General features: G+C 41.6%; 2 protein-coding genes across 2 annotated transcripts; both read left to right on the top strand.

Annotated features, from left to right (window-relative positions):
- Window positions 1-86: 86 nt before the first annotated feature.
- LOC133406066 (ankyrin repeat and MYND domain-containing protein 1-like) lies at window positions 87-12,559 on the top strand. The gene is given in 18 exon segments (XM_061683320.1): window positions 87-1,565; window positions 1,734-1,880; window positions 2,012-2,206; window positions 2,343-2,390; window positions 5,641-5,879; window positions 5,989-6,205; window positions 6,321-6,479; window positions 8,815-8,913; window positions 9,069-9,244; window positions 9,323-9,494; window positions 9,662-9,865; window positions 9,867-9,980; window positions 10,320-10,427; window positions 10,735-10,857; window positions 11,146-11,247; window positions 11,547-11,712; window positions 11,794-11,836; window positions 11,903-12,559. Coding segments are annotated over 18 exon segments (2,667 nt in total). The 5' UTR covers window positions 87-1,370; the 3' UTR covers window positions 12,063-12,559.
- Window positions 12,560-14,125: 1,566 nt separating this feature from the next.
- Window positions 14,126-22,233, top strand: LOC133406496 (E3 ubiquitin-protein ligase RNF14-like). Its single transcript, XM_061684157.1, has 7 exons — window positions 14,126-14,181; window positions 14,260-14,363; window positions 14,536-15,407; window positions 15,511-15,589; window positions 16,328-16,528; window positions 17,188-17,360; window positions 17,442-22,233. Exons 1-7 carry the CDS (start codon window positions 14,126-14,128, stop codon window positions 17,568-17,570), a joined length of 1,614 nt encoding a protein of 537 aa, XP_061540141.1. The 3' UTR covers window positions 17,571-22,233.
- The last annotated feature ends 419 nt before the right edge of the window (window positions 22,234-22,652 follow it).

Raw genomic sequence — 22,652 nt, 5'->3', positions numbered from 1 at the left:
ATTTTGGTTAAACTGCATTTAATTGTCAAACATAGTCACCAAAATTCAGTAATCATCAAAAATATAACACTAGAAATTATCTCTCCTAAACATAATAACCAAATAGATAACTTTAAAAAATTGGTCCCCTCTTATTAAACGTTTGTAACGTTATTTGTGGTCAAATATATCAACTGTCTATTGTTCAGCTGTGGTTTGCACACCTGTTCCCTTGTCAGTGCTGTCCCTTGGTCTGTTACTTAAAACCCTTTTCTGTCCGGTTGCATTTTTAATAAACATCAGAATAATTAAAAAAATAAGTATTTCAAACTCCCCTGCTGCACACCAAAACTGTTCCAGCGTGAAAGGCATACAGATCCACCATTCCGCATGGCCATGCAGCTGAACAGGACAGGTAAAATAAATAAATAAATATTAATTAATAATAATAATTAATATTAAAATGTTTTAGACAATTGCACACTTGTTTTCTCTGCAATGCACGATATCAGCAAAATCTGACCTGTAGTATGTAGTGGACTCCCCTTGCCAACTACAGCAGCAATCAGAATGAGAACGTTATGGAATGATTTTTAGCGAATATTTCTGACAATTATTGCACACAGTTTAATCAAAATGCAAGATATCAGCAAAATTTGACCTGTACTAAGTAGTGGACTCCCATTGCCAACTACTACAGCAAACAGAATGAGAAAAAGTGATTTTTAATATTTTTGACTATTACTGAATTTTGGTGAACATTTTTGCCTGTTAATTACACCCAGTTTCTCTATAATGCAAGATATCCGCAAAGTTTGACCTGCAGTAAGTAGTGGACTCCAATTGCCATCTACTATAGCAATCAGAATGAGAGAAAAAATAAGTTTTTTTAAAAAAATGATTTTTATTACATATTTTTGAGAATTAATTGCACACAGTTGATCCAAAATGAGCGTGTGAGAACTCCATGTCAGGCGAATCTCAAAACATTTCTCTCGCTGTGTAGTTTTATCAGCTACTGCACGTGTTGTTTTACATTTTAAATGCAAAAGTTTAAACATTTCGATGCTACGGCGTGAATGCGCATTTTGGAATACGTCAGTTTTTGCTATGTATGATGACGTAATGTGATGTGGTATCGTTTCTCATTAAGAGTCACGCGAACATTACATCATGTCATTTCGAACATGTTGAGGTAATAATTGCCGACAAACACGTCAATGTTCTCAAGTACGATATTAGGACGGCATAATTTTGAATTCAGTATTTGTGCGCCGTCGTCCTGGCGGGTATACGAACAAATCCTTTCGGTGGTTTTTGTTGTTGTTTTGTTTTTGGCTAACGTCCATGTTGTTGTTTTTGGCTAACATCCATGTTGAGTTGCTGTTTCAATGTCAAGCCGGCGAGATGTTAGGGCAGCCGGCAGTTTGGAGCAGCCACCGGCAGGGAGTCCGAGCAGAGGAGTGTGCGAGGAGAGACGACAGGGATTTGGTGTTCAGGACTTTCTTGAGGGCTTTAAATATGAGGGAGAGTTTGTTGATGGCCTCAAACAAGGCAAGGGAAGGTACACTTGGAGAAGCGGAGAGGTGAGGTGGAATGAAATATTCAAGGTTCTCGTTAGGCAGAATGTTCCTAAAAGTTCACCTGGACGGGCCACTAGCACGAGGGCTATGTAGTAGGGATGCCATCAAAAATAAACAAGACTATAGCTGAGCAAAAAGTTTAACTTTCATCAATATTTCTGTGGTGTGCAGTTCTATGAAGGCTCTTTCTACAAAGACTACAGGCATGGTGACGGAATGTACTGTTGGCCAACAGGCAACACATTCATTGGCAAGTTCTACCTTAACTGGAGAGAAGGCTATGGAAAACATATTTTTCCTGATGGAGCCATATTTAAGGTAGGCTAAACTTAATGAAAGTGACTTTGTAGCTGGTAATGAAAGCTAACAAAGTACTTTCCTTTTCAGGGTTTGGGAATGAAATTGACTAGATAGTATTGAATGATGACAAAGTACTATTCTGTTTTCAGGGTTTGTACCATGCCGATCAGAGGTTCGGTCCCGGTGTGCTTAGTGAGCCAACAGGATGTCAGGATGTCGGACTTTGGCACGGGAAGCATCTGATACAAATGTGTAACTCTGTACAAGGCAGCTTCAGCCTGACCAAATTTACTGAATACGCTGTCTACTTGGAGCAAACTACTGACTCACATTCTCAGAGTCAAGTAAGTAATTACAATACTCATAATAATTGTTCAGTAGACCAAATCATTTATGTGCATTCATTTAATGGTAATAAAATATACCCAACCTTAATATGTTGTTGAATTTGCACAATTTGTGTTATTTGCTTCTTACCAGACTCTCCAAACAGTTCTCTCTGATGGACTTGCCAGGACACATTCAGGGGTTAAGTATTATGATAAATAACTGCTATCTTTGCTTTTTAACCAATTTAAGTAGTTTTGGTTGGTATCGTTAAAAATGATGATGACAAAGATATTAATGATTTTGACTTCAGACACCGTAACTGGATTTGAAAGGAAACAAGATATGATGTCCATGTGGACTTTCTGCTATAAGATATTTCATTAAAATCTAAAATCTTATCTCATGCATACCCCCTGTCATGACTGCCTCAATTATCAGGACCACAAAGGTATTTGGACAGTTGACTCGCAACAAGATATTTGGCCAGGTTTGGTCCATTCTTTTCCCAAGATAGATGAAGCCGATAAAGGCCTGGAGTTGAGTTGGGTTCTGGCTAATGTTTAAAGTCCCTGAAAAGTAGAAATAAATGCGTTGGGTATTTGACACACCACAGAGAGGGGTGTTGTCAACAACCCAGGCAAATTCGAATGATTACATTTTAAAAAAACAAATCAAGCAATGAACTGAGCCTTTAAAAATACAGCCATAGTTTCCACTCAAACGCTGTGGGAATGTCCACTGAATTCACTGAAACCACGACCTGCTCAACTATCAAATCAGAATCAGAATCATCTTTATTTGCCAAGTATGTCCAAAACACACAAAGAATTTGTCTCCGGTAGTTGGAGCCGCTCTAGTACAACAGACAGTCAATTTACAGAACACTTTGGAGACATAAAGACATTGACAAAAAACAATTGTGCAAAAAGATGCAGAGTCCTCTTATGTCAACACATCCCAACATGTTTGAGCTGCGAAAGCCTTCGGTGGCTGGAATATATCCCTGTATGAAAGGCCCTAGACATCAATCAGTTTTGTGTGTTTGGGGTAATATTATCCGCTCATCCATCCATTTATCCGAGGTAAGGTCGCGGGGGCAGTAGCTTTAGCAGGGAAGCCCAGACTTCCCTCTCACCAGCCATTTCATCCAGCTCTTTTGGGGGGATCCCGAGGCGTTCCGAGGCCAGCCGGGAGACAATCTCTCCAGCATGTCCTAGGTCATCCTCGGGGTCTCCACACACCACCTTGGGTTCCTTCCCTGCCAGTGAGGTGATGTTCCACGTCCCTAGAGCTAGCTTCTGTAGTTGGGGATTTGATCGCCAAGGTCCCTGCTTTCAGCCACCGCCAACCTCACATTGCACCCAACCCCTATGGCCCCTCCCACAGGTGGTGAGCCCATGGGAAGGGGGACCCATGTTACCCTTTTGGGCTGTGCCTGGCCGGGCCCCATGGGTGCAGGCCCGGCCACCAGGCGCGCTCCTTCGAGCCCCACATCCAGGCCTGGCTCCAGGGGGCTGCGCCGGTGGGAAAGGTAAACCTAGATCCATTTATTTTATTTGACATAGGGGGTCTTATACCCATGCTTTTTCTGGCCATGAGTGACCCCACCAGGGGCATGGAGCCCCAGACAACTTAGCTCCTAGGATCACCGGGACACACAAACCCCTCCATCACGATAAGGTGACGGCTCATCTGTATCTGCTCATATTCAGCCAAATGCTTCAGAGCTCTTGGTAATAGTTTTTTAGGCCAGTAAGTGCAATGTTATGCAATGGCCGATTCAATCACCTGACCTGAATCCAATTGAGCATACCTTTCACTTGCTGAAGACCATACTGAAGGCAAAATTCTGAAGGCAAAATCCCCCGAGAACAAGCAGGAACTACAGTAAAGACAATTGCAGCAAAGGCCTGGCAGAGCATCACTAGTGATGAACTCCAGCATCTGGTGATGTCTATGCATTCCAGACTACAGGCTGTAACTGACCGCAAAAGATTTTCAACCAAGTATTAAAAAGTGGAAGTTTGATTTATGATTGTTATTTTGTCCCATTGCCTTTGGTTACTTAAAAAGTGGGATGCATATACTGTATACTAACCGTTGTAATTCCTACACTATTTACATGATTTGGATGTAAATTCTGTACCCTCAAAGTAAAGACGAATGCCTGCAGTTAGAGGTCATTTTGTGCATTTCATTCCAAATCCACTCGTATGGTGTTTAGAGCCAAAATTGATGACAATTGTGTTGATGACCCAATATTTATGGACCTGACTATACTGAACATAAATATAAATGCAAAACTTGCGTTTGCGCCCGTTTTCTTTTTTCTTTTTTTATATAAACACAAAAGGCTTATTTCTCTCAGATATTGTGTGTCAGTGATAACGTCTCCTTATTGCCCTTGTGCCTTAGGCTGCCCACAAGAAAAGGCCGCTCCAAAATGTGCAATTCTATCATGCAACACAATGGCACAGATGTAGCAAGTTTTGTGGTACGTTCCAAAGGTGTTTCAGAGAAGTAGGCAGTCGTGTACATCGAAACGGCCTCACAACCGCAGACCAAATGCAGCATCTTCTCCAAGATCTTCAGAAACCAGCCACCCAGAGAGCTGCTGCAACAATCAGTTTGCATCATTAAGAATTGCTGCACAAACTTCCAGATACTGTCTTTGGGAAGCTCATCTGCATGCTTGTCATCCTCATCAGGATCTCGATCTGACTAGTTCTTCAAAATGCTCTCAGTCTGGCATTCTAGAATGCAGAGAGGTGTTCTCTTCACTGATGAACCCCGGGTTTCACTGTGTAGCCTACGGTGGCGATGGGGCCATGGTATGACCAGGAGCAGGTGCATTTCATTGATATATTGTTGTGCCATTCATCCACGACTATCACCTCATGTTGTAGCATGATAATGCACAGCCACATGTTGCAAGGATCTGTGCACAATTTCTGGAAGGTGAAAATCCCACTTCTTCCATGGCCAGCATACTCACTAGACATCTGAATAGGCATATACGATACGCAATACCCAGAAACATTTGCACAGCCGTTGTAGAGAAGTAAACCAACATTCTACAGGCCACGATCAACAATCTGATCAACTCTACGTGAGGATTTTGTTTGCACTTCGTGAGGCAAATGGTGGTCAGATATTGACTGGTTTTCTTTTTTTAAAAAGTGGCCTTTTATTGTGAGCAGCCAAAGGCACACCTGTGCAATAATCATGCTGTCTATTCAGCATCTTGATATGACACACACATGAAGTGGATGGATTATCTCGGCGAATGAGATGTGCTCACGAACAGATTTAGACAGATGTGTGAACAATATTTGAGAGAAAGGCCTTTTGGTGTCCATAGAAGACTTTGACTTCAGCTCATGAAATAATGGAAGCAAAAATTAGTGTTGCATTCATATGTAATTTGTAAACTTATATTCCTGTTTAGGTAGACATGGACGATGGTTTGCTGCTCTTTGATGAAAATACTATTCTCCCTTCTGGCATTGAAAATTATTCCACTGATGGTGACCACCTACCGTTGCCCCCGCATGTTAGAAAAGAGTTCGACCAGCATTTTGGCCAGCTGTGGGAACCTGATTCTCACCCATATGAAGGCTACAAACGAGACCCACTCTCAACTCTCCCTTTAACAGACAAAATGTTGGCTCACATTCACAAACACAGGTTATGTACAATTTCAAATAATGTACAAAATATGTTCAGTGTGAAAAGTCCATGTAAACAGTCTGAAAATGTGTTTGATTATAAATATTTTTTTGTATTTGTTTCTCAGACAGCAAGCTGAAAAATTGGACTGGGATATTGCGAAAGTTCTTTCATATAAAAGGGACAATTTTGGTCCTAAAGGACCGTTGGAAGTCGCATCAGAGCTCCTGATAAATCGAGCTTCCATAGGAGAACGACAGGCTGTTTTGCAGATTCTGCTGGATGGCCTTGTTCACCCAGATGTAGCAGATTCTCAGGGACACACTGCATTGATTGCCGCCACAGTAAAAGATGTTCTCATCTCATTGTTATCGTACCATGTTATCATTTTACTTAACCCGCCCTTTTTAATTGTGCTTTCAATTTAAGTGTTTTATTATATTTTGTTATGTTTCTCAGATAAACTGCCATAATGATGTGATCCAGCTGTTACTGGATATGGGGGCTAGTATTGACAGGCTGAATTTTGAGGGAATGTCGTCTTTGTCAGTTTGTCATGTCCTTTACTATCCTATCCAGTGTTTGTACACATTTTCTGGACCTCCAGCCAAAATACAGGTAAGAGTTGACCGTGTATACAGTGGATGTTGTCGCTGTTGGGCGGAATCCACCTATGTCCAAATCAGAATCCGAATCAGAATCATCTTTATTTGCCAAGTATGTCCAAAACACACAAGGAATTTGTCTCCGGTTGTTGGAGCCGCTCTAGTACAACAGTCAGTCAATTTACAGAACACTTTGGAGACAGAAAGACATTGAAAAAAAACAATTGTGCAAAAAGATGCAGAGTCCTCTAGCACTTAGAGCAGTTCGAATGACTAATATTGCAATAGTCCGGTGCAATGACCATTGTGCAAAGGGCGCTGAGACTTCAAGGAGAGTATGCGGTTTAAAGTGACGAGTAGTGCGAGCATCTGGGACAATGTTGGTTGTGCAAATGTTACAGATACTCCTCGGTGTGCAAATGGAGCAGATGCTACTCTGGCATGAGTGGCCAGTATATGCAAATAGTGCAGCATGGTGAGACAACTACAGTGAGTGCACGAGTAATACATAATTGGCCCCACAGAAATGTGACAACGAACTCAAGTAAAAAAATTGCCAGCTTATTGTAATGGAATTATAGGTTAGGTGTTTAAGAAGTTGATCGCAAGAGGGAAGAAGCTGTTGGAATGTCTACTAGTTCTAGATTGCATTGATCGGTAGCGCCTACCTGAGGGAAGGAGCTGGAAGAGCTGGTGACCGGGGTGCGGAGGGTCCGAGAGGATTTTGCACGCCCTTGTCTTAGTTCTGGCAGCGGGCAAGTCCTCAATGGTGGGTAGGGGGGGTACCGACCATCCTTTCAGCAGTTTTGTCGGAGTTTTGTCCTTTTTTGTAGCAGCACCAAACCAGACTGTGATGGAAGAACACAGGACCAATTCGATGACCGCTGTGTAGAACTGTCTCAGCAGCTCCGGTGGCAGGCCGTGCTTTCTCAGAAGCCGCAGGAAGTACATCCTCTGCTGGGCCTTTTTGAGGACGGAGTTGATGTTGGTTGCCCACTTCACGTCCTGAGAGATTGTAATTCCCAAGAACTTGAAGGTCTCGACAGTTGACACAAGGCAGCTGGACAACGTGAGGGGCAGCTGTGGCGAAGGATGCCTCCTGAAGTCCACGATCATCTCTACAGTCTTGAGCGTGTTCAGCTCCAGGTTGTGTCGGCCGCACCACAGCTCCAGCCGCTCCGCTTCCTGTCGATATGCAGACTCGTCACCGTCCTTAATTTGGTCAATTTGGTTTCAATTTGGTCAATTCAATATTTTTTCACTAATAATAATGGTCAATCCCCACGTGGGTCTGTTATATTTTACAAATTATTGACTAAAGTTTTGAGAATTGCAGCTTTGATGATGTAATGTCGATGCATAAACTAGCATGTCAATTTGTTTTTGGGGGGGGGAAGTGATGGTTTTGGACATGCGAGGATTCCACCCGACGCCAGTTTAGCAAGAATCACTCATTTAATGTAGAATTAATGAATTACTGGATTGAGAGACGCATGTCACCAGCTGATTCAATGTTTTGTGAAGTAAGTTTAACTAAATGCTATCTTAGTCACAAATGTTTTGGTGCACCACTCTGTATTTTGAGTTAAAGTCAGGTTGTAGTTAATGTATTTGTGTAGCTCAAAGTCAAAAAAGGGCTTCCACAGGCCCTCAGTTGACTTAAGATTGGCGACATCCCTAAGACTTAACCCCCCAACCGGGCAAGGAAAAACTTTCATTAAAAACAAAAAAAAAAAAAAACATTTTCAGAAGGAAAAAAAGAGGATAAACCTTGAGAAGGCAGCACAAGAAGGAATCCCCCTTCCAACTTGACCAGCAGGGACCACCAAATACATATATACATACAGTATATAATTTCTAATACATTTTAGAATAATTACGGAGGACATAGGTCGTGTCAAGATGACAGATATTGATCAAAATTCAAAGTATTCTGTAAACAATAAAAATAGTAATTGAAAAAAACCTGAATAAGTGACACTGCATATATCAACACAGGTTAAGATACAGTTGCCATGATTTGAGAGAGCAGTATGAATGAATGAATTGCATTTATTACATCACGTATTACTCACTCCGCAATAACATGCAACATCCCAATCTTGAGTTTTTCCTTTTTAGGTTAGATTTTCTTTCCAGCGCTTATCAATGCCCTTTTTATTTTTAGATGCCATTTCTTCTTGGTTGTATACCAAATGCCAGTTTCCAAAATGTTGAGACTACTGCTAAAAAAAAATAATAATAAAAACAACTTCAAGCTGTAATCACAACTGTACTTGGGCAAAGCATCTTAAAAGATGCGTGTACATTATCTATCTCCAATAATATGTCGTCATGACTGCCCACAGGATATCACTGAAGAGCCCACTGATGAGGAGTTGACTCTTGAAGATGATCATAACCGATGTAACCAGAAAAAGGTGCTACTTTCGGAGGGGGCAATTCAGGTGATGATTGGTCTCATTATGTAGTGTGCAGTAGAACTATATTTTATCATAATGATAATGCGCATAATGAAGAATCTGTTTTTTGCTAAATTTAATAGGTTTTAGCTCTTAAAACTGTGTGTGTGTGTGTGTGTGTGTGTGTATGTTTTCAACAGGACAGTGAAATGGCCCCAGCACAATCCTTTTCTTCTTCCTGCTCAATGTACAGCTACAACATAGAAGTCTCAGAGGAGATCCTGCAGGGTGCAGCTGAAGCTCTGAGTCGCACCGGGTTTCCTCAACATTCTGATACTCAGGAGACTGTTCGCAAAATAGCTGCAAAGAAATTTATGTAAGTCAGATATATTCCCATTTTCTCTTTCCCTCCATTTAGCTATGTAAATTGGATGTTTTTTGTTGATGTGACCAGGCATCGTTTTCGTTTGTCCACACTGAATCTGCTATTGGATCGGGGAGCTGACCCCAATATATGCAAAGTCCCCTTACCTGTCCTCTTCGTGGCCATTATGGCTGGAGACACTGAAACTGTCAGGAGACTTCTACTGAGTGGAGCTCACACTTGTATTTCTCTCTCACTTGAGGTAGCATTCCGAGCATTTCCTTTACTTTAAACGTTATGCTTTATTTCTGTTTTGTAAAAACTTTGCCTTGAGACAGTTGGACTGTGGTTCACCTGCTGAATGTGTTGATGTATGCAGATGTAGTCCGTTCTTCTGCCAATGTTAACACACAAATCCTTTCAATGTAGAGGAAAGCCCTTTATCCTCTTCATGTGGCTGCAGAACTGCCAGGCCCAGAAAGTCCCAAAATCATAGAACTGCTGCTGCATGCTCTTTCTGACCCAGACGCACGAGCACGCGACCAGAATGAGATCTACGAACTAGATAAGGTGTGCACAATATGTTCAGGCGTGGTCGTAGTTCAACTACGAGAATCATTATTTCTGATTATTTTTGCAGGTTTCCATGATAATAAGGAAATCATGCAGGATCCGGTGGAAGCCAAGTCCTGAAGAAGGAGGTCGAACAGCTCTGCACATGGTCTGCCAGAGAGAAACTGATCACTGTGTGAGGAAATACATTATAGCTACTGTATGTCAGAGAATGAGGATACACACAACATAATATACAGTGGGGGCTGATGTAGTTGATTCCCCCCCTCCCCCCCCACATTATAGATAACACTAACGTGTTTATTATGGAAATCTGTGTGCCTGTTTTTTTATTTTATTTTTTTATTTATAAAGACAAAACAACCAACTGGATGAACATTGATGTTAAATATAAAATCAGTTGCTGGAAATCTGAGAATCTGTACAAGTCTGTAAGCCTCTGTATAACAGAACAGCTACAAATGATCAACTGATTTGGATGACTTTTGTGTGTTGACCGCTTGTTTAATTACAGAATGCCAGCAAGGCGGTATCGCTCTTGCTCTCCCATAGAGCCAGAACAGATCTCCTCTGGAGTGGACATTCACCTCTTTCCTTAGCCATATCAAGTGGCAATGAAATGGTAACTGTCTCGACGCGCATTCTTTAACAGGCAGTATAGGTGTATAGGTACTCTGATTTCCTCCCACATTGAATGGTTTTCTTTCAATACATGCCGTGTGTTGACTGTAATGATTGACTGGCGACAAGTCCACGGTGTAGCACAGGGTCCACTCAAAGTCAGCTGGGATATGCTCTGTGACTTTGAGCAACATAAGCGTTAAAATTGAATGGAGGCCGGAATGAATGCAATGTTCAATACGTGTCCACTAATCATCATGCTGCTGCTGACGCTGCGTCCTTCTATTAACCTGTTTTAACCTGTGTAGGCAGTGGAGGAGCTGTTAAAAGGGGGTGCAGATCCCAACATTCCCTTGGGGTTTGGAGTGGGCAATGCCCTTTGTGCCCTCAGTAACTTCAGCTACAACTTGGATGGAAAAAGAGTCAAACTGGTAACAGTATTTACCCACTCACTGGTTCCGATTTCCCCTAGGGGGAAAGTACATAATTAATAATTGAATTTGTTGTTGCAGTCCTTTTACTCAGTCCAGCTTTAGCAACACCCACAATGGTAGCCAAACCATATTTTATAATCCTTAGACCGAAGAAAGGCATTTCAATACATTCAGTTAAAGAAAATACATATAAATAACATGCACTTTTATTTAGATTTATAATGTACATACTGTAACTTTACGACCATTTAAAAAAAAAAGATCCTTGTATTATGTGTGACACAGTTGGACATGTTAGAAAAAGCTGGTGCTGACATGTTGATGCCAGTTCAAGTCGGCGATATCAAAGGGACTGCAGTTGACTATGCACACTTCTCTTTCAACCAGGTAAGACAACTGTTTTTCAAAACATTAAGCGAAATGGTGTGAGTCGGTGTTGTGCTATTTTTATAGTAGTGGTCTTTCGGATGTGTTTTACAACCGCTTGTGTGGAAATTGTACATATTATTTCAGAAACTCGCACAGTATCGTTGGTCCAACCTTGGACACATTTCTCATTCAAAAGCATAGTGTGACCAAATGATACAGTGTATATACACGTGTATATACATACAGTATTTATATGTTTGTCTTTTGCATTACAACTTGCTGCAAGTGTACTCATAGTGTGTAATACTGCTATCTAGGACTTGCGTATTGCCAACACACCCTTCCATACGCTCAACATGGAGGAGCGAGAAACATTCAAAGCACGCCGTCACCTGCTTAGCCTGATGGGAGATCTGCTTCGATACAAGGCTGTTAAAAGAGAGAAAGAGAATTTAGAGAGAGAAAAGCGCCTTTTACAGAATAGTGAGTGTATAATATTTCCTTTCATATTAGTGTTGGTGATATGTATAACATCCCAGAGTTAAAGAGCTACTTTCCTCATAGGTGAAGGCGCTAGTTCTTCTGACAACAAACCTCCCGTAGCAAGGTAACAGATAAATGTGCTTGTGAACTGTCTCTTTCATTTAATCTCCAACTTTGAACATTCTTCCAGGAAACCATTTAAGTTCTGCTACCATTGTGGACGCTCTGCAGCTGTGACACTAACTGCTTGTACTCGCTGCCACAAGGTTCTTTACTGCTCAACGCATTGTAAACTAAAAGCCTGGAACAAGGGACACAAGGAGGAGTGTGTCCGGGAGTGTCAGGAATAGACTTTCTCAGGTTCCCTTTGACAAGCCCAATTCCAATGAAGTTGGGACGTTGTGTTAAGCATAAAGAAAAACAGAATACAATGATTTGCAAATCATGTTCGACCTATATTTAATTGAATACACTGCAAAGACAAGATATTTAATGTTCAAACTGACAAACTTGATTGTTTCTAGCAAATAATCATGAACTTAGAATTTTATGGCTGCAACACGTTCCAAAAAAGCTGGGACTGGTGGCAAAAAAAGTTGAGGAATGCTCATCAAACACCTGTTTGGGAACAGATGGGTGCCCCTGAATTGCTCAGTCATTCACAAGCAAAGAAGGGGCGAGGTTCACCTCTTTGTGTCGAACAGTTAAGTAGAATGTTCCTCAACGTACAATTGCAAGGAATTTAGGGATTTCATCATCTACGGTCCATAGCATCATCAAAAGGTTCAGAGAATCTGGAGAAATCACTAAGCGGCAAGGCCGAAAACCGACATTGAATGCCAGTGACCTTCGATCCCTCAGGCGGCACTGCATCAAAAACAATGTGTAAAGGATATCACCGCATGGGCTCAGGCAGTAAATTTCTGTTTAACACAACGTCCCAACTTCATTGGAATTGGGGTTGTAGAATGGGGAAGACCATCCATCCGATCCAGCCAATCTGACGATACTGGCCATGACTCGCATGCAAATTACCTGTCATATACGACAGTCCTACAATAGTCAGAACCTTGGGCACTAGGGGCGCTCCTTTTTTCTGGACTACCTCAAAATTCCAAATCTCAGTGATGACATGCCCAACTTTAATCTTCCAGCGCTCTGATGAAATATCTGTCCATGAGGTGTAGGTAATGTTTCTTAAAAAGTATACTTATTATAGCTCCAAGGGATGACCATGTCCACCATTGACCTGTGACCTTGAAGGCGTGTGCTTTTCAACACCCTTAATGTGGTAACCTTTATTTTTTTTTCATTTATGAAATCTGTATTTTCATACATAAAATAAAAGTCGGGATTAAACACGATGTAAGATTTTATTATTCACTTTGCATATGGTGGGGCACGCGGCTCGCAAGTTTGCCTCATCGTCGAAGGTGCTGGTGGGTGTACTCGATATAAAAATAATTTTGGAGCTTTGTGATTGCATTTTTATCAAGTACAAATATTTAACACAGTATTTTTTCAGTAGTTCGTTTCATTTAAAGTTTATTTCGAACAAGTAGTACAAAAAAAATTGAAACAACATGTTTGTCTGAAAAGCATTAGGAAGAAGTTAAACTAAGGACTTGTGAACATAAAGGTAATGATTGGAGTCTCACTGCAGACCAAAAAAAAAAAAAAGTGAAATGGCAACTACTTGTTGGTGATACTGTTCTGCTTCCTGGCTGCTGTCAAAGTGCCCTTGAGCAAGGCACTGACCACACCCCCTAGCCCAAGTGGTGCCGCACTGTTTTGGGCCCCCTTTTTTTTTTTTTTTACTCTGTCAGCTCTCCTTGCATGGGTGTGATCTTGTTCTCTCTGTGGTGTACAACGCGAAGATACAGCAGAGTGAGTTGAATTATAATTTGAAGATTCAATTGAACTTAACAACATTCAATCAAAAGGTTTTTTGTTTTTGTTTGTTTAAATCAGATTTTCATGTGCCTGGACAGATTTAGCTTGACATTACAGCACATACAGGCTGAAATCTGATTGGACCAATAAAAAAAAAAAAAAAGAGAAACTACGAAAAGAGAACATTATTTAATGGAACAGATATTAGAATTTTGCTTCCTAGTGCTAAGAAGGCCTTGCTTCCCTTTGCCATCAGACTTCACTCTGCTGTATATTCAAGCTTTGCAAAGGAGTTTTTATGCAGCTGCAGCTCGAGTCGTTGTCCAAAAACACATTAGCCTTCATATTCGATTGTAATTCACAAGAATTCCAACGCATGTCCGGATAGCATGATGATAAGAGCATAATGATCCCATTTGGCGCGTGAACCCAGCAGCGCTGTAGCCACTCGTGCAGGACAGGCAGCCTCCTGTACAGCAGTTGCTGCCGGTTCCTGTTTGTTACATCATGCAGATGAGTCATGTGCAAAAAAAAAAAAAAAAAACTTGGCCATGCAGGAAACAAGACGACGACAAGGTGAGAGGTGGTGTCCGTCGTTGAAACTTGCGGAATGGACTTGGAGGCGCAAGAAAACGAACTGCTTGCTCTGCACAGCATCTTTGACTCACGGGAGTTTGTTCGCCAAGACTCCAAGTGTGCCGGAGAAATACGAGTTTCAGTCGAGTTGCCCTCGGGATATTTGGTGGCCCTCAGAGAAGGTAAACAATGGTTTGTGTCGTCTTACCGGCTTTGTTGTAGAAGTAGGACCGGGGAATTTTCACCCAGGAGCTGAACATCCCTAACGTTTTGTCTGGCGTGTCAAATGAATATAATTGTAAATACGCTAGTTCCCATTTCACACGAAGCTCGGTCTTCTTTGTTTTTCCAAAGGTGACACGTTGAAGCAGTACGACATATCATTCCTTCCGTCCCTGCTTCTGACCTTTGGACTCCCTGAGAATTACCCCTCCTCCTCTCCTCCTTCCTTCACACTCTCTTGCAGCTGGCTAACTCACAAGCAGGTAATCTGTGGTACACGTGAACCTTTGTACGGATATGTTGAAACGGGTCACACTGGCCTTTTGTCCCTGCCTGCATCTCTCCAGCTCGCAGCTCTGGGAGCTCACCTCACCGATCTCTACCGAGCCACCGGAGGCGATGTGGTGCTCTTCACCTGGGTACAGTTTCTGAGAGAAGATGCTCTCCGATTTCTGAAGATCAGTTCTGCGCTGCAGCTGTCCAGCGAGCCCAGCACCCCATATAACAGTCAAGAAACAATAGATGTTGCACCCTCAGAACAGAAAACTCAACCTACCCTGACTTCAGGATCCAAAGATGGCGTTCACGAATGGACAAACAGTAGCAACGTCGACACTCGGGGGTCTGCAGCCGCAGATGATTTCGCATCATCACGTGGTGATGACGAAACGTGTGGAACAGGAGCCCGAGACAAAACGAGAGACACTTCAGATGAATACCGACCCTTCTCTGGTCCCACATTGACTCCAGCGGAAAGTCTCCTGTCTGAGATAATGATCCACGATGCAGCCCGGCGACAGAAAGTTTTTCAAAGCACAGTTTATGACTGCGCTGTGTGTTTCATGAGCTACCTCGGTTCAGAATGTGTTCAGATACTGGAGTGCGGGCACATCTTCTGCCAGGCCTGTCTCGCCGAGTTCTGCAAGCTCCAGATAACAGAGGGAAATGTCCGTGGTGTCACCTGCGCTCAGGCAGGCTGCACAGCCTTACCCACACAAGCACAAGTAAAGTCCAAATGTTCTTTCAACCACTCAACCCTGGACCCTCTGTCATTCTGCCATCTTTAATTCCCTCGATTGGCGATTCGATTCCCTTTTGATTCGGCAGGTGGAGAGTCTGGTCGGAGAGGAACTTTTCAAACGCTACGACCGTCTTCTTTTGCAGTCCACCCTGGACCGTATGGCAGGTAATATACACTATTCATACACTTTATCGTATCACATAAAAGTGAGAATAAACCGTTATTTTGTCCTGTCCGGGTACTAATAAGGATTTTGACTTTGACTTTTGGACTTTATTTGCAGTTTTTACATTGTCGTCCCTTCCTGACACGACCTTTTGATTTGTCCTGTCTGCGTGAAAGGCAGCACCTAACACAACTACCAATGCTTATACAGGAATTCATGCAATATATCTAATATCTGATGCCAATAAAAATATATAGAGTGGACCCCCGCTACTCATTGATGTTGTGGGGCCGTCGTGGTTGACGCGCCTCTGCAACAACGCTTGGACATCAGGGACAGTGCTGGGCTGGCTTCCCTGCTTGAGCTGCTGCCCACGTGACCCGACCCCGGATAAACGGAAGATGATGGATGGATGGATTTGCGGGGAAAAAAGAAAGAAAACTCCACGAATAGGTGAATCTGGGGGTGGCGAACCATGAGTATGTGGGGGTCCACTGTATATACAACACTACCGGTCAAAGGTTTTAGAAGACATCCATTTCTCCAATTTTATGCAGTTCAATTTGTATTTTACACAACAACAAATATGTGTCATAAGACCTGCAGACCGTTATTAGCCCTTCAAGCTACAGACACACATAGCCATTTTTGCATGATCTTGATGTTACTGTATTCCACAAGTCCATTGTGGTTTAAGCCAGTAGCACATGAGTTGTATGGATGGTGATTCTCTTCAGATGTGATGTACTGCCCACGGCCATCCTGTGCGTCGCCTGTCGTTCTGGAGGAGGGCAGCGGTGTGGCGCTCTGCTCCGTCTGTGGCTTTGCCTTCTGCGTCACCTGCAAAAAGACCTACCACGGAACTGATCGCTGCAGGCCAAAGAGCCAGCAAAAAAATGACCCAGAGCAAGGCAATGCAGATCTGCCCCAATCTCTTGGTAGGTTTACAGTATGTGCCTGCAGGTAATTACTTACAAAGAGAAGGTGTCCCAATTTTTAATCCAATTTCATAACAAGAATAGAGCGCCCACAAATGGCAACATTACAATAATAATAATAATAATTGCGTAAACGTCAGTTCTATATTGATCCTTTGTTTTTAAGAGAAGAAGAATCATCTTTATTGTCATGAACAGGCATATGAAATTCATTCTCTACATTTTACCCATCACAGTGAACACATGCACTTGTTAGTGATTGTGTTCACTGTGATGGGTGGAGCAGGGGGCAACTCAAGCACCCGGGGAGCAGTTTGGGGTATTCGCGTCTTGCTCAAAGAGACCACACCCATGAGGATGTTGGCGCGTGGTCCGGTCGGGGTCTTGAACCTTGGTCCCCACAGTGGGAGGTGATGATCTTAACCATTGGGCCACGTCTTTTATTTCTTTCTATGTCGGTAAAACTTGTCCGTGGCGCAAAAAAAGGTTGGGGACCTGATCTCGTACAATCTTTTCATTGATGGACCTTAAAACATTCATTGAGTCATAAGCACAATATTCCGATTAAATTACTATACATTCAAATAATCAACTGTAAATGTGCTAATAACATAGTACATTTGCATTTCAGTATTTTAATGTTGCCTTGTGTGTTTCAGAGGGCATGAAGGCTCTATGGGATGATTATGCAAGTGGCAGTAAGGAGAGGAAACGTCTGCTCGAGAGCCGGTATGGGCGAAATGGTCTGTTTCTCACTCTGGAACACTGCCTGAGTGAGGATTGGATGGTTTTCAACAGCAAAAACTGTCCATGGTGCTTTTGCAGGATACAGGTTCGGTATATTTCCTTATTGGTTTGCGCTTTTGTGAGTAAAAAGCGTTTGTGTAATTCCTCAATGTACTCTGTGTTCCAGAAAACCCAAGGGTGCAACATGATGACATGCTCACAGTGTAGACTATTGTTCTGTTGGGCCTGCCTGACAGGGCTTTCACCCAGGAATGCATCCCAACACTTTCAGGAGAGCGCATGTTCTCGCTACTAGTCTAACTGATGACCAGCAGCCTCAGATTGAACACACTTTTGCTGGACCTGTGCTGAAGTCCATTCTTGAAGGCGCTTGCTCTCACCTTCGTTCTACAGCAGCTCGAGGGAAATAATACATATAAACCTTCTAGAGCACTCTCATTTCATTCCGTTTATGATACACATATACTCATTTATGCCCTAAAGGGGAAATTCAATAATGGTTTGTGAGACTCCATTGAAGTTAATCAAAAACAAGACATTACTTACACATCGTGTTCCTTAAGTCTTGTATCACCACCAATACTCTTAGTACTATTACTAATTCCTATTAACGCCACTTCCCCTACGTATATCACTGTTCTTTCTACTACCACTGTTTATACAACTACGCTGCTACTCTTAACGCTGTTGGATCTATCTCGCCCAACACCTATAAAAAATAGACACAAAGGAATGAACACTGGTCGCAGAAATAACTTGAATCTGCCAATAATAATAATAAATTAAAAAAAATAATAATGAAAATTGACCAATGAAAATCAGGCATTGCTTTTGAATTGTGGTTGAACTGAATTATTTAATTAAAAAAAATAATTCATGAAACAGGCCTGGACATTTGCTAGATTTCGCAAAGCAGCCCCAGAACATTACAGATTCTCCATGTTTCAAAGTAGGGACAGTGTTCTTTTCTTGGTATACTTCATTTTTGCACTTGTGAACATAGAGCTGATGTGCCTTGCCAAAAAGTTCCTGTTTTGTCTCGTCTGTCCATAGGACATTCTCCTAGAGGTTTTGTGGCTTGCCAACAAATGGCACATTACAGTGTCGCTTTTTTTATGATTTAGTTTCAACAACAGTGATTCCATTTGGTCCTGTAAGGGTTTCTTTCTTTCTTTATTTTATCAAATCACTTTTACTGTTGAATGTAACAGAAGCTACATTTATACAGTATTCTAGGGCAGTCTCAAAGTCAAATTAAGTGCAATACATTTAGTTCATTAAGAATAAGTTAATAACAGCAACCGGTGTTATGCTCCCAGTAGCTGGTCTGCCAGAATTAAAGAGCAACATGTAACGAAGTTGTCAACACTCATATACAGTTGAAACCAGAAGTTTACATACACTATACAAGACACATGTGTTTTTTTTTCTCACTCTCTGACATGACATCTAACTAAACGTCTCCTGTTTTAGATCAGTAAGGATTACCAAAATTATTTCTATTTGCTAAATGTCAGAGGAAAGAGAAGGATCTTTTTTAAGGCCATTCAGTCAGACGTTTACACGTCATTAGTATTTGGTACCATTGCTTTAAACTGTATGACTTGGGTCAAAAATGTTGGATATCCTACTACAAGCTTCTCACAATAGTTGGCAGGATATTTGTCCCAGTCCTCCTGACAGAACTGGTGTAACTGAACCAAGTTTGTGGGCCACCTTGCTCACACATGCCTTTTCAGGTCAGTCCATTCATTTTCAATAGTGTTGAAATAAGGGCTTTGCGATGGCCGCTACAAAACATTGACTGTAACCAGTTTGGCAGTATGCTTCATGTGCATTGTGTGTACATTTGGAAGAACCTTTGCGCCTCAGCTTTAACTTCCTGGCTGATGTCTTGAGATTTTGTTTCTGTATTTCCACATTATGTTCTTTCTTCATGACACCATCTATTTTGTGAAGTGCACCAGTCCCTCCTATAGCCAACTTCGTATTTCACAGTTGGAATCGTGTTCTCAGACTTGCAAGCTTCCCTCTTTTTCCTTCAAACGTAACAATGCTCATTATGGCCAGTTTAATTTTAGTTTCGTCAGACCACAGGACACGTCTCCAAAAATTAAGGTCTTTTACCCTGTGTGCATTTGCAAACTGTCATCTGACTTTATGTTTTTGGGGGAGTAACGGCTTCTTCCTGGCAGAGTGGTCTTTCAGCCCATGTCAGTACAGTCCTCGTTTCACTGTGGCTAATGACACACTCTTACCAGCTTCAGCCAGCATCTTCACAATTATAATTTTCACATGATGTTTGTAGCAAATTCTGAGAAGATAACTGGTTCATGTGACTGAAACACCGGAGAACTAAAGAAGACACGGCGACTATATGATGAAAAAATGAATGAAACGAAAACGCAATCTGTTCAGAATTTGTGACCTGAATTTGTTACTTGTTACACAAAGAGGCAGTGCATAACAAAGAGTGGCTTCCATCGGGCCACTCTGTCATAAAGCTCCGACTGGTGGAGGGCTGCAGTGATGGTTGACATTCTAGAATTTCCCCCCCTGAATCTCAGCCACGGTGATCTTTGGGTTCTTCTCTACCTCTCTCACCAAGGCTCTTCTCCCCCGATTGCTCAGTTTGGCCGGACTGCCAGCTCTCGGAAGGGTTCTGATCATCCCAAACGTCCTCCATTTAAGGAATATGGAGGCCACTGTACTCTTAGGAACGTAAATTGCAGCAGAATTTTTTTGTAACCTTGCCCAGATCTGTGCCTTGCCACAATTCTGTTTCTGAGCTCTTCAGCAGTTCCTTTGACCTCATGATTCTCATTTGCTCTGACATGCACTGTGAGCTATAAGGTCTTATATAGACACCTGTGTGGCTTTCCCGATCAAGTCCAATCAGTATAATCAAATACAGCTGGACTCCAATGAAGTTGTAGAACCATTTTAAGGATGATCAGAAGAAATTATTATTAGTATTTATTTTAATATATCTGCCCAAAAACAAATTGGGGGGCACTGATACACGGGGTAGGGCCAATGACTGCCATCTGGCAGGACAGACTGACTACGAACAGGACTACAAAAAAAAAAAAAAAACAACAAATGATTTTAGCAAATGGTTGCAATATAACAAAGAGTGAAAATTTTAAGGGGGTCTGGATACTTTCCGTACCCACTGTATGTGTCCTACAGACCGTCGTGGCTTTTCTATTACGTCATGCTTCAGTTTCCAGGCATGATCAATCAGTGTTAACAGTTGGATTGAGTGTAAATTGTGTCGTCATGCCTCTGGTTAGCGCATTCAGCTTTCAATTTGGGGACTGTGGTTGTGGAGTGAGGGTTTGGACCTCGGGCAAGATTGTGCCAGATGACCAACAGAACGTTCGCTCACAAGCCATTTTCTCTGTGAAAGAGACTTTTGCCTGATATGAACTGAATTAGTCTATGAAAGGATTTTGTTCTTTGAGCTCTCCTGCCGTCTTGCTTTCAATGGCAAGAACTGTCCGTGGCGCTTCTGCAGGATACAGGATACATTTATTTACAGTCTTAGTCTGTTGCAATCCTGTTTTGTTGTTGTTGTTGTTGTTGAAATAAGAAATTTAAGGCCTGTTTTTGGACAATTCATTAACATGTGTTCCAGAAAAAACCAAGGCCGCGACAATGTCGACAATTGTTCTGGCCAAGTTGTCATACGGGAATGCATCACACTTCCAAGACAGCGCATTCTCGCTACCCCTATAGCCGATGACCATCACATTTGCTGGACCTGTGCTAAAGTACATTTTTGACGGTGCATGCTCTCATCATTGTTCAAAAGGAAAATTACTGTTTCCTATACTATCAGTACTACCACTGCTTCTCCTACTTTTGTTACTGTTCTTACTTATACCACTGTTCCTACTATAAGTACTTTTACTATCTCTGTTACAGCTACTTACTACTACAATCTTTTTTTTTTTTTTTTTTTAAACCTTGGACTGTGTGAGCTGGAAGATAATAGATGAGACATACAATTGCTATAATAAACATTTCAAATTGGTTATTAATATGTTCATGTTTATTCTTCGGTAAGAATATACACCATCAGATTTCAGCCTTCAGTCATCCATAACCGTTCAGTGATGAAAGAAAGTGGCATATTTCCTTTATGAACAACAGCATCATGATAATTCTAATGCCCCTGTGTCAGCACAGCATAGAAAAAGTTACATCAGTTACATTACCGTACAGAACTCTTGTCTATACTCAAAACTATTTCAAGTTATCAAGTATGCACATGCACAGAATAAACCCATAAATGTACTGTATATCGGTGCAATATGGAACACATTTTGGAGGGGCAGAAAATACCTCCAGTGCAGATTGGATAGCAATGTCGTCAAGCTTAATTCTGTGTGCACAAAGGGATTTTAAAGTGCCTGCTACAACCCCAATTCCAATGAAGTTGGGACGTTGTGTTAGACAAACAAAAAAAGGAATACAATGATTTGCGAATCATGTTCAACCTATATTTAATTGAATACACTACAAAGAAAAGATATTTAATGTTCAAACTGATCAACTTGATTGTTTTTAGCAAATAATCATGAACTTAGAATTTTATGGCTGAAACACATTTCCAAAAAAACTGGGACATGGTCATGTTTACCACTGTGTTACATCACCTTTTCTTTAACAACATTCAATAAACGTTTGGGAACTGAGGACACTAATTGTTGCTTTGGAGGTGAAATTCTTTCCTATTCTTGCTTGATGTACAGCTTCAGCTGTTCAACAGTCCGGGGTCTCCGTTGTCGTATTTTACGCTTCATAACGCACCACACATTTTTAATGGGAGACCGGTCTGGACTGCAGGCAGGCCAGTCGAGTACCCGCACTTTTACTACGAACCCACGCAGTTGCAACACGTGCAGAATGTGGTTTGGCATTGTCTTGTACCCTGTCCCAGCTGTTTTGGAACGTGTTGCAGCCATAAAATTCTAAGTTAATGATTATTTGCTAAAAACAATCAAGTTGATCAGTTTGAACATTAAATATCTTGTCTTTGTAGTGTATTCGATTTAATATAGGTCAAACACGATTTGCAAATCATTGTATTCTGTTTTTATTTATGTTTAACACAACATCCCAACTTCATTGGAATTGGGGTTGTACAATAGCAAGTAATATAGGAGCCTTTCTATCTTTTGGGGTTGTACAAGAATACTGTAACTTATCAAATTCCTTCAGCCTACCACAAAGGGATTCATGATTGGGTTTCAACTTCAGTAGAAGATAACTTCAATTTTTTAAAATGTATTATGTTAAAAACCTTTCACATTAATCACTGTAAGACAATATACAGTTTCTTCTCATTGGATCCTGCAATAGTTTTAGT

The sequence above is a fragment of the Phycodurus eques genome, chromosome 8 (assembly GCF_024500275.1).
Source record: "Phycodurus eques isolate BA_2022a chromosome 8, UOR_Pequ_1.1, whole genome shotgun sequence".
In the NCBI taxonomy this organism is placed as follows: Eukaryota; Metazoa; Chordata; class Actinopteri; order Syngnathiformes; family Syngnathidae; genus Phycodurus; species Phycodurus eques.
Note: the sequence above shows the minus strand (reverse complement) of the source record. Positions and strands in the feature narration are given on the sequence as shown.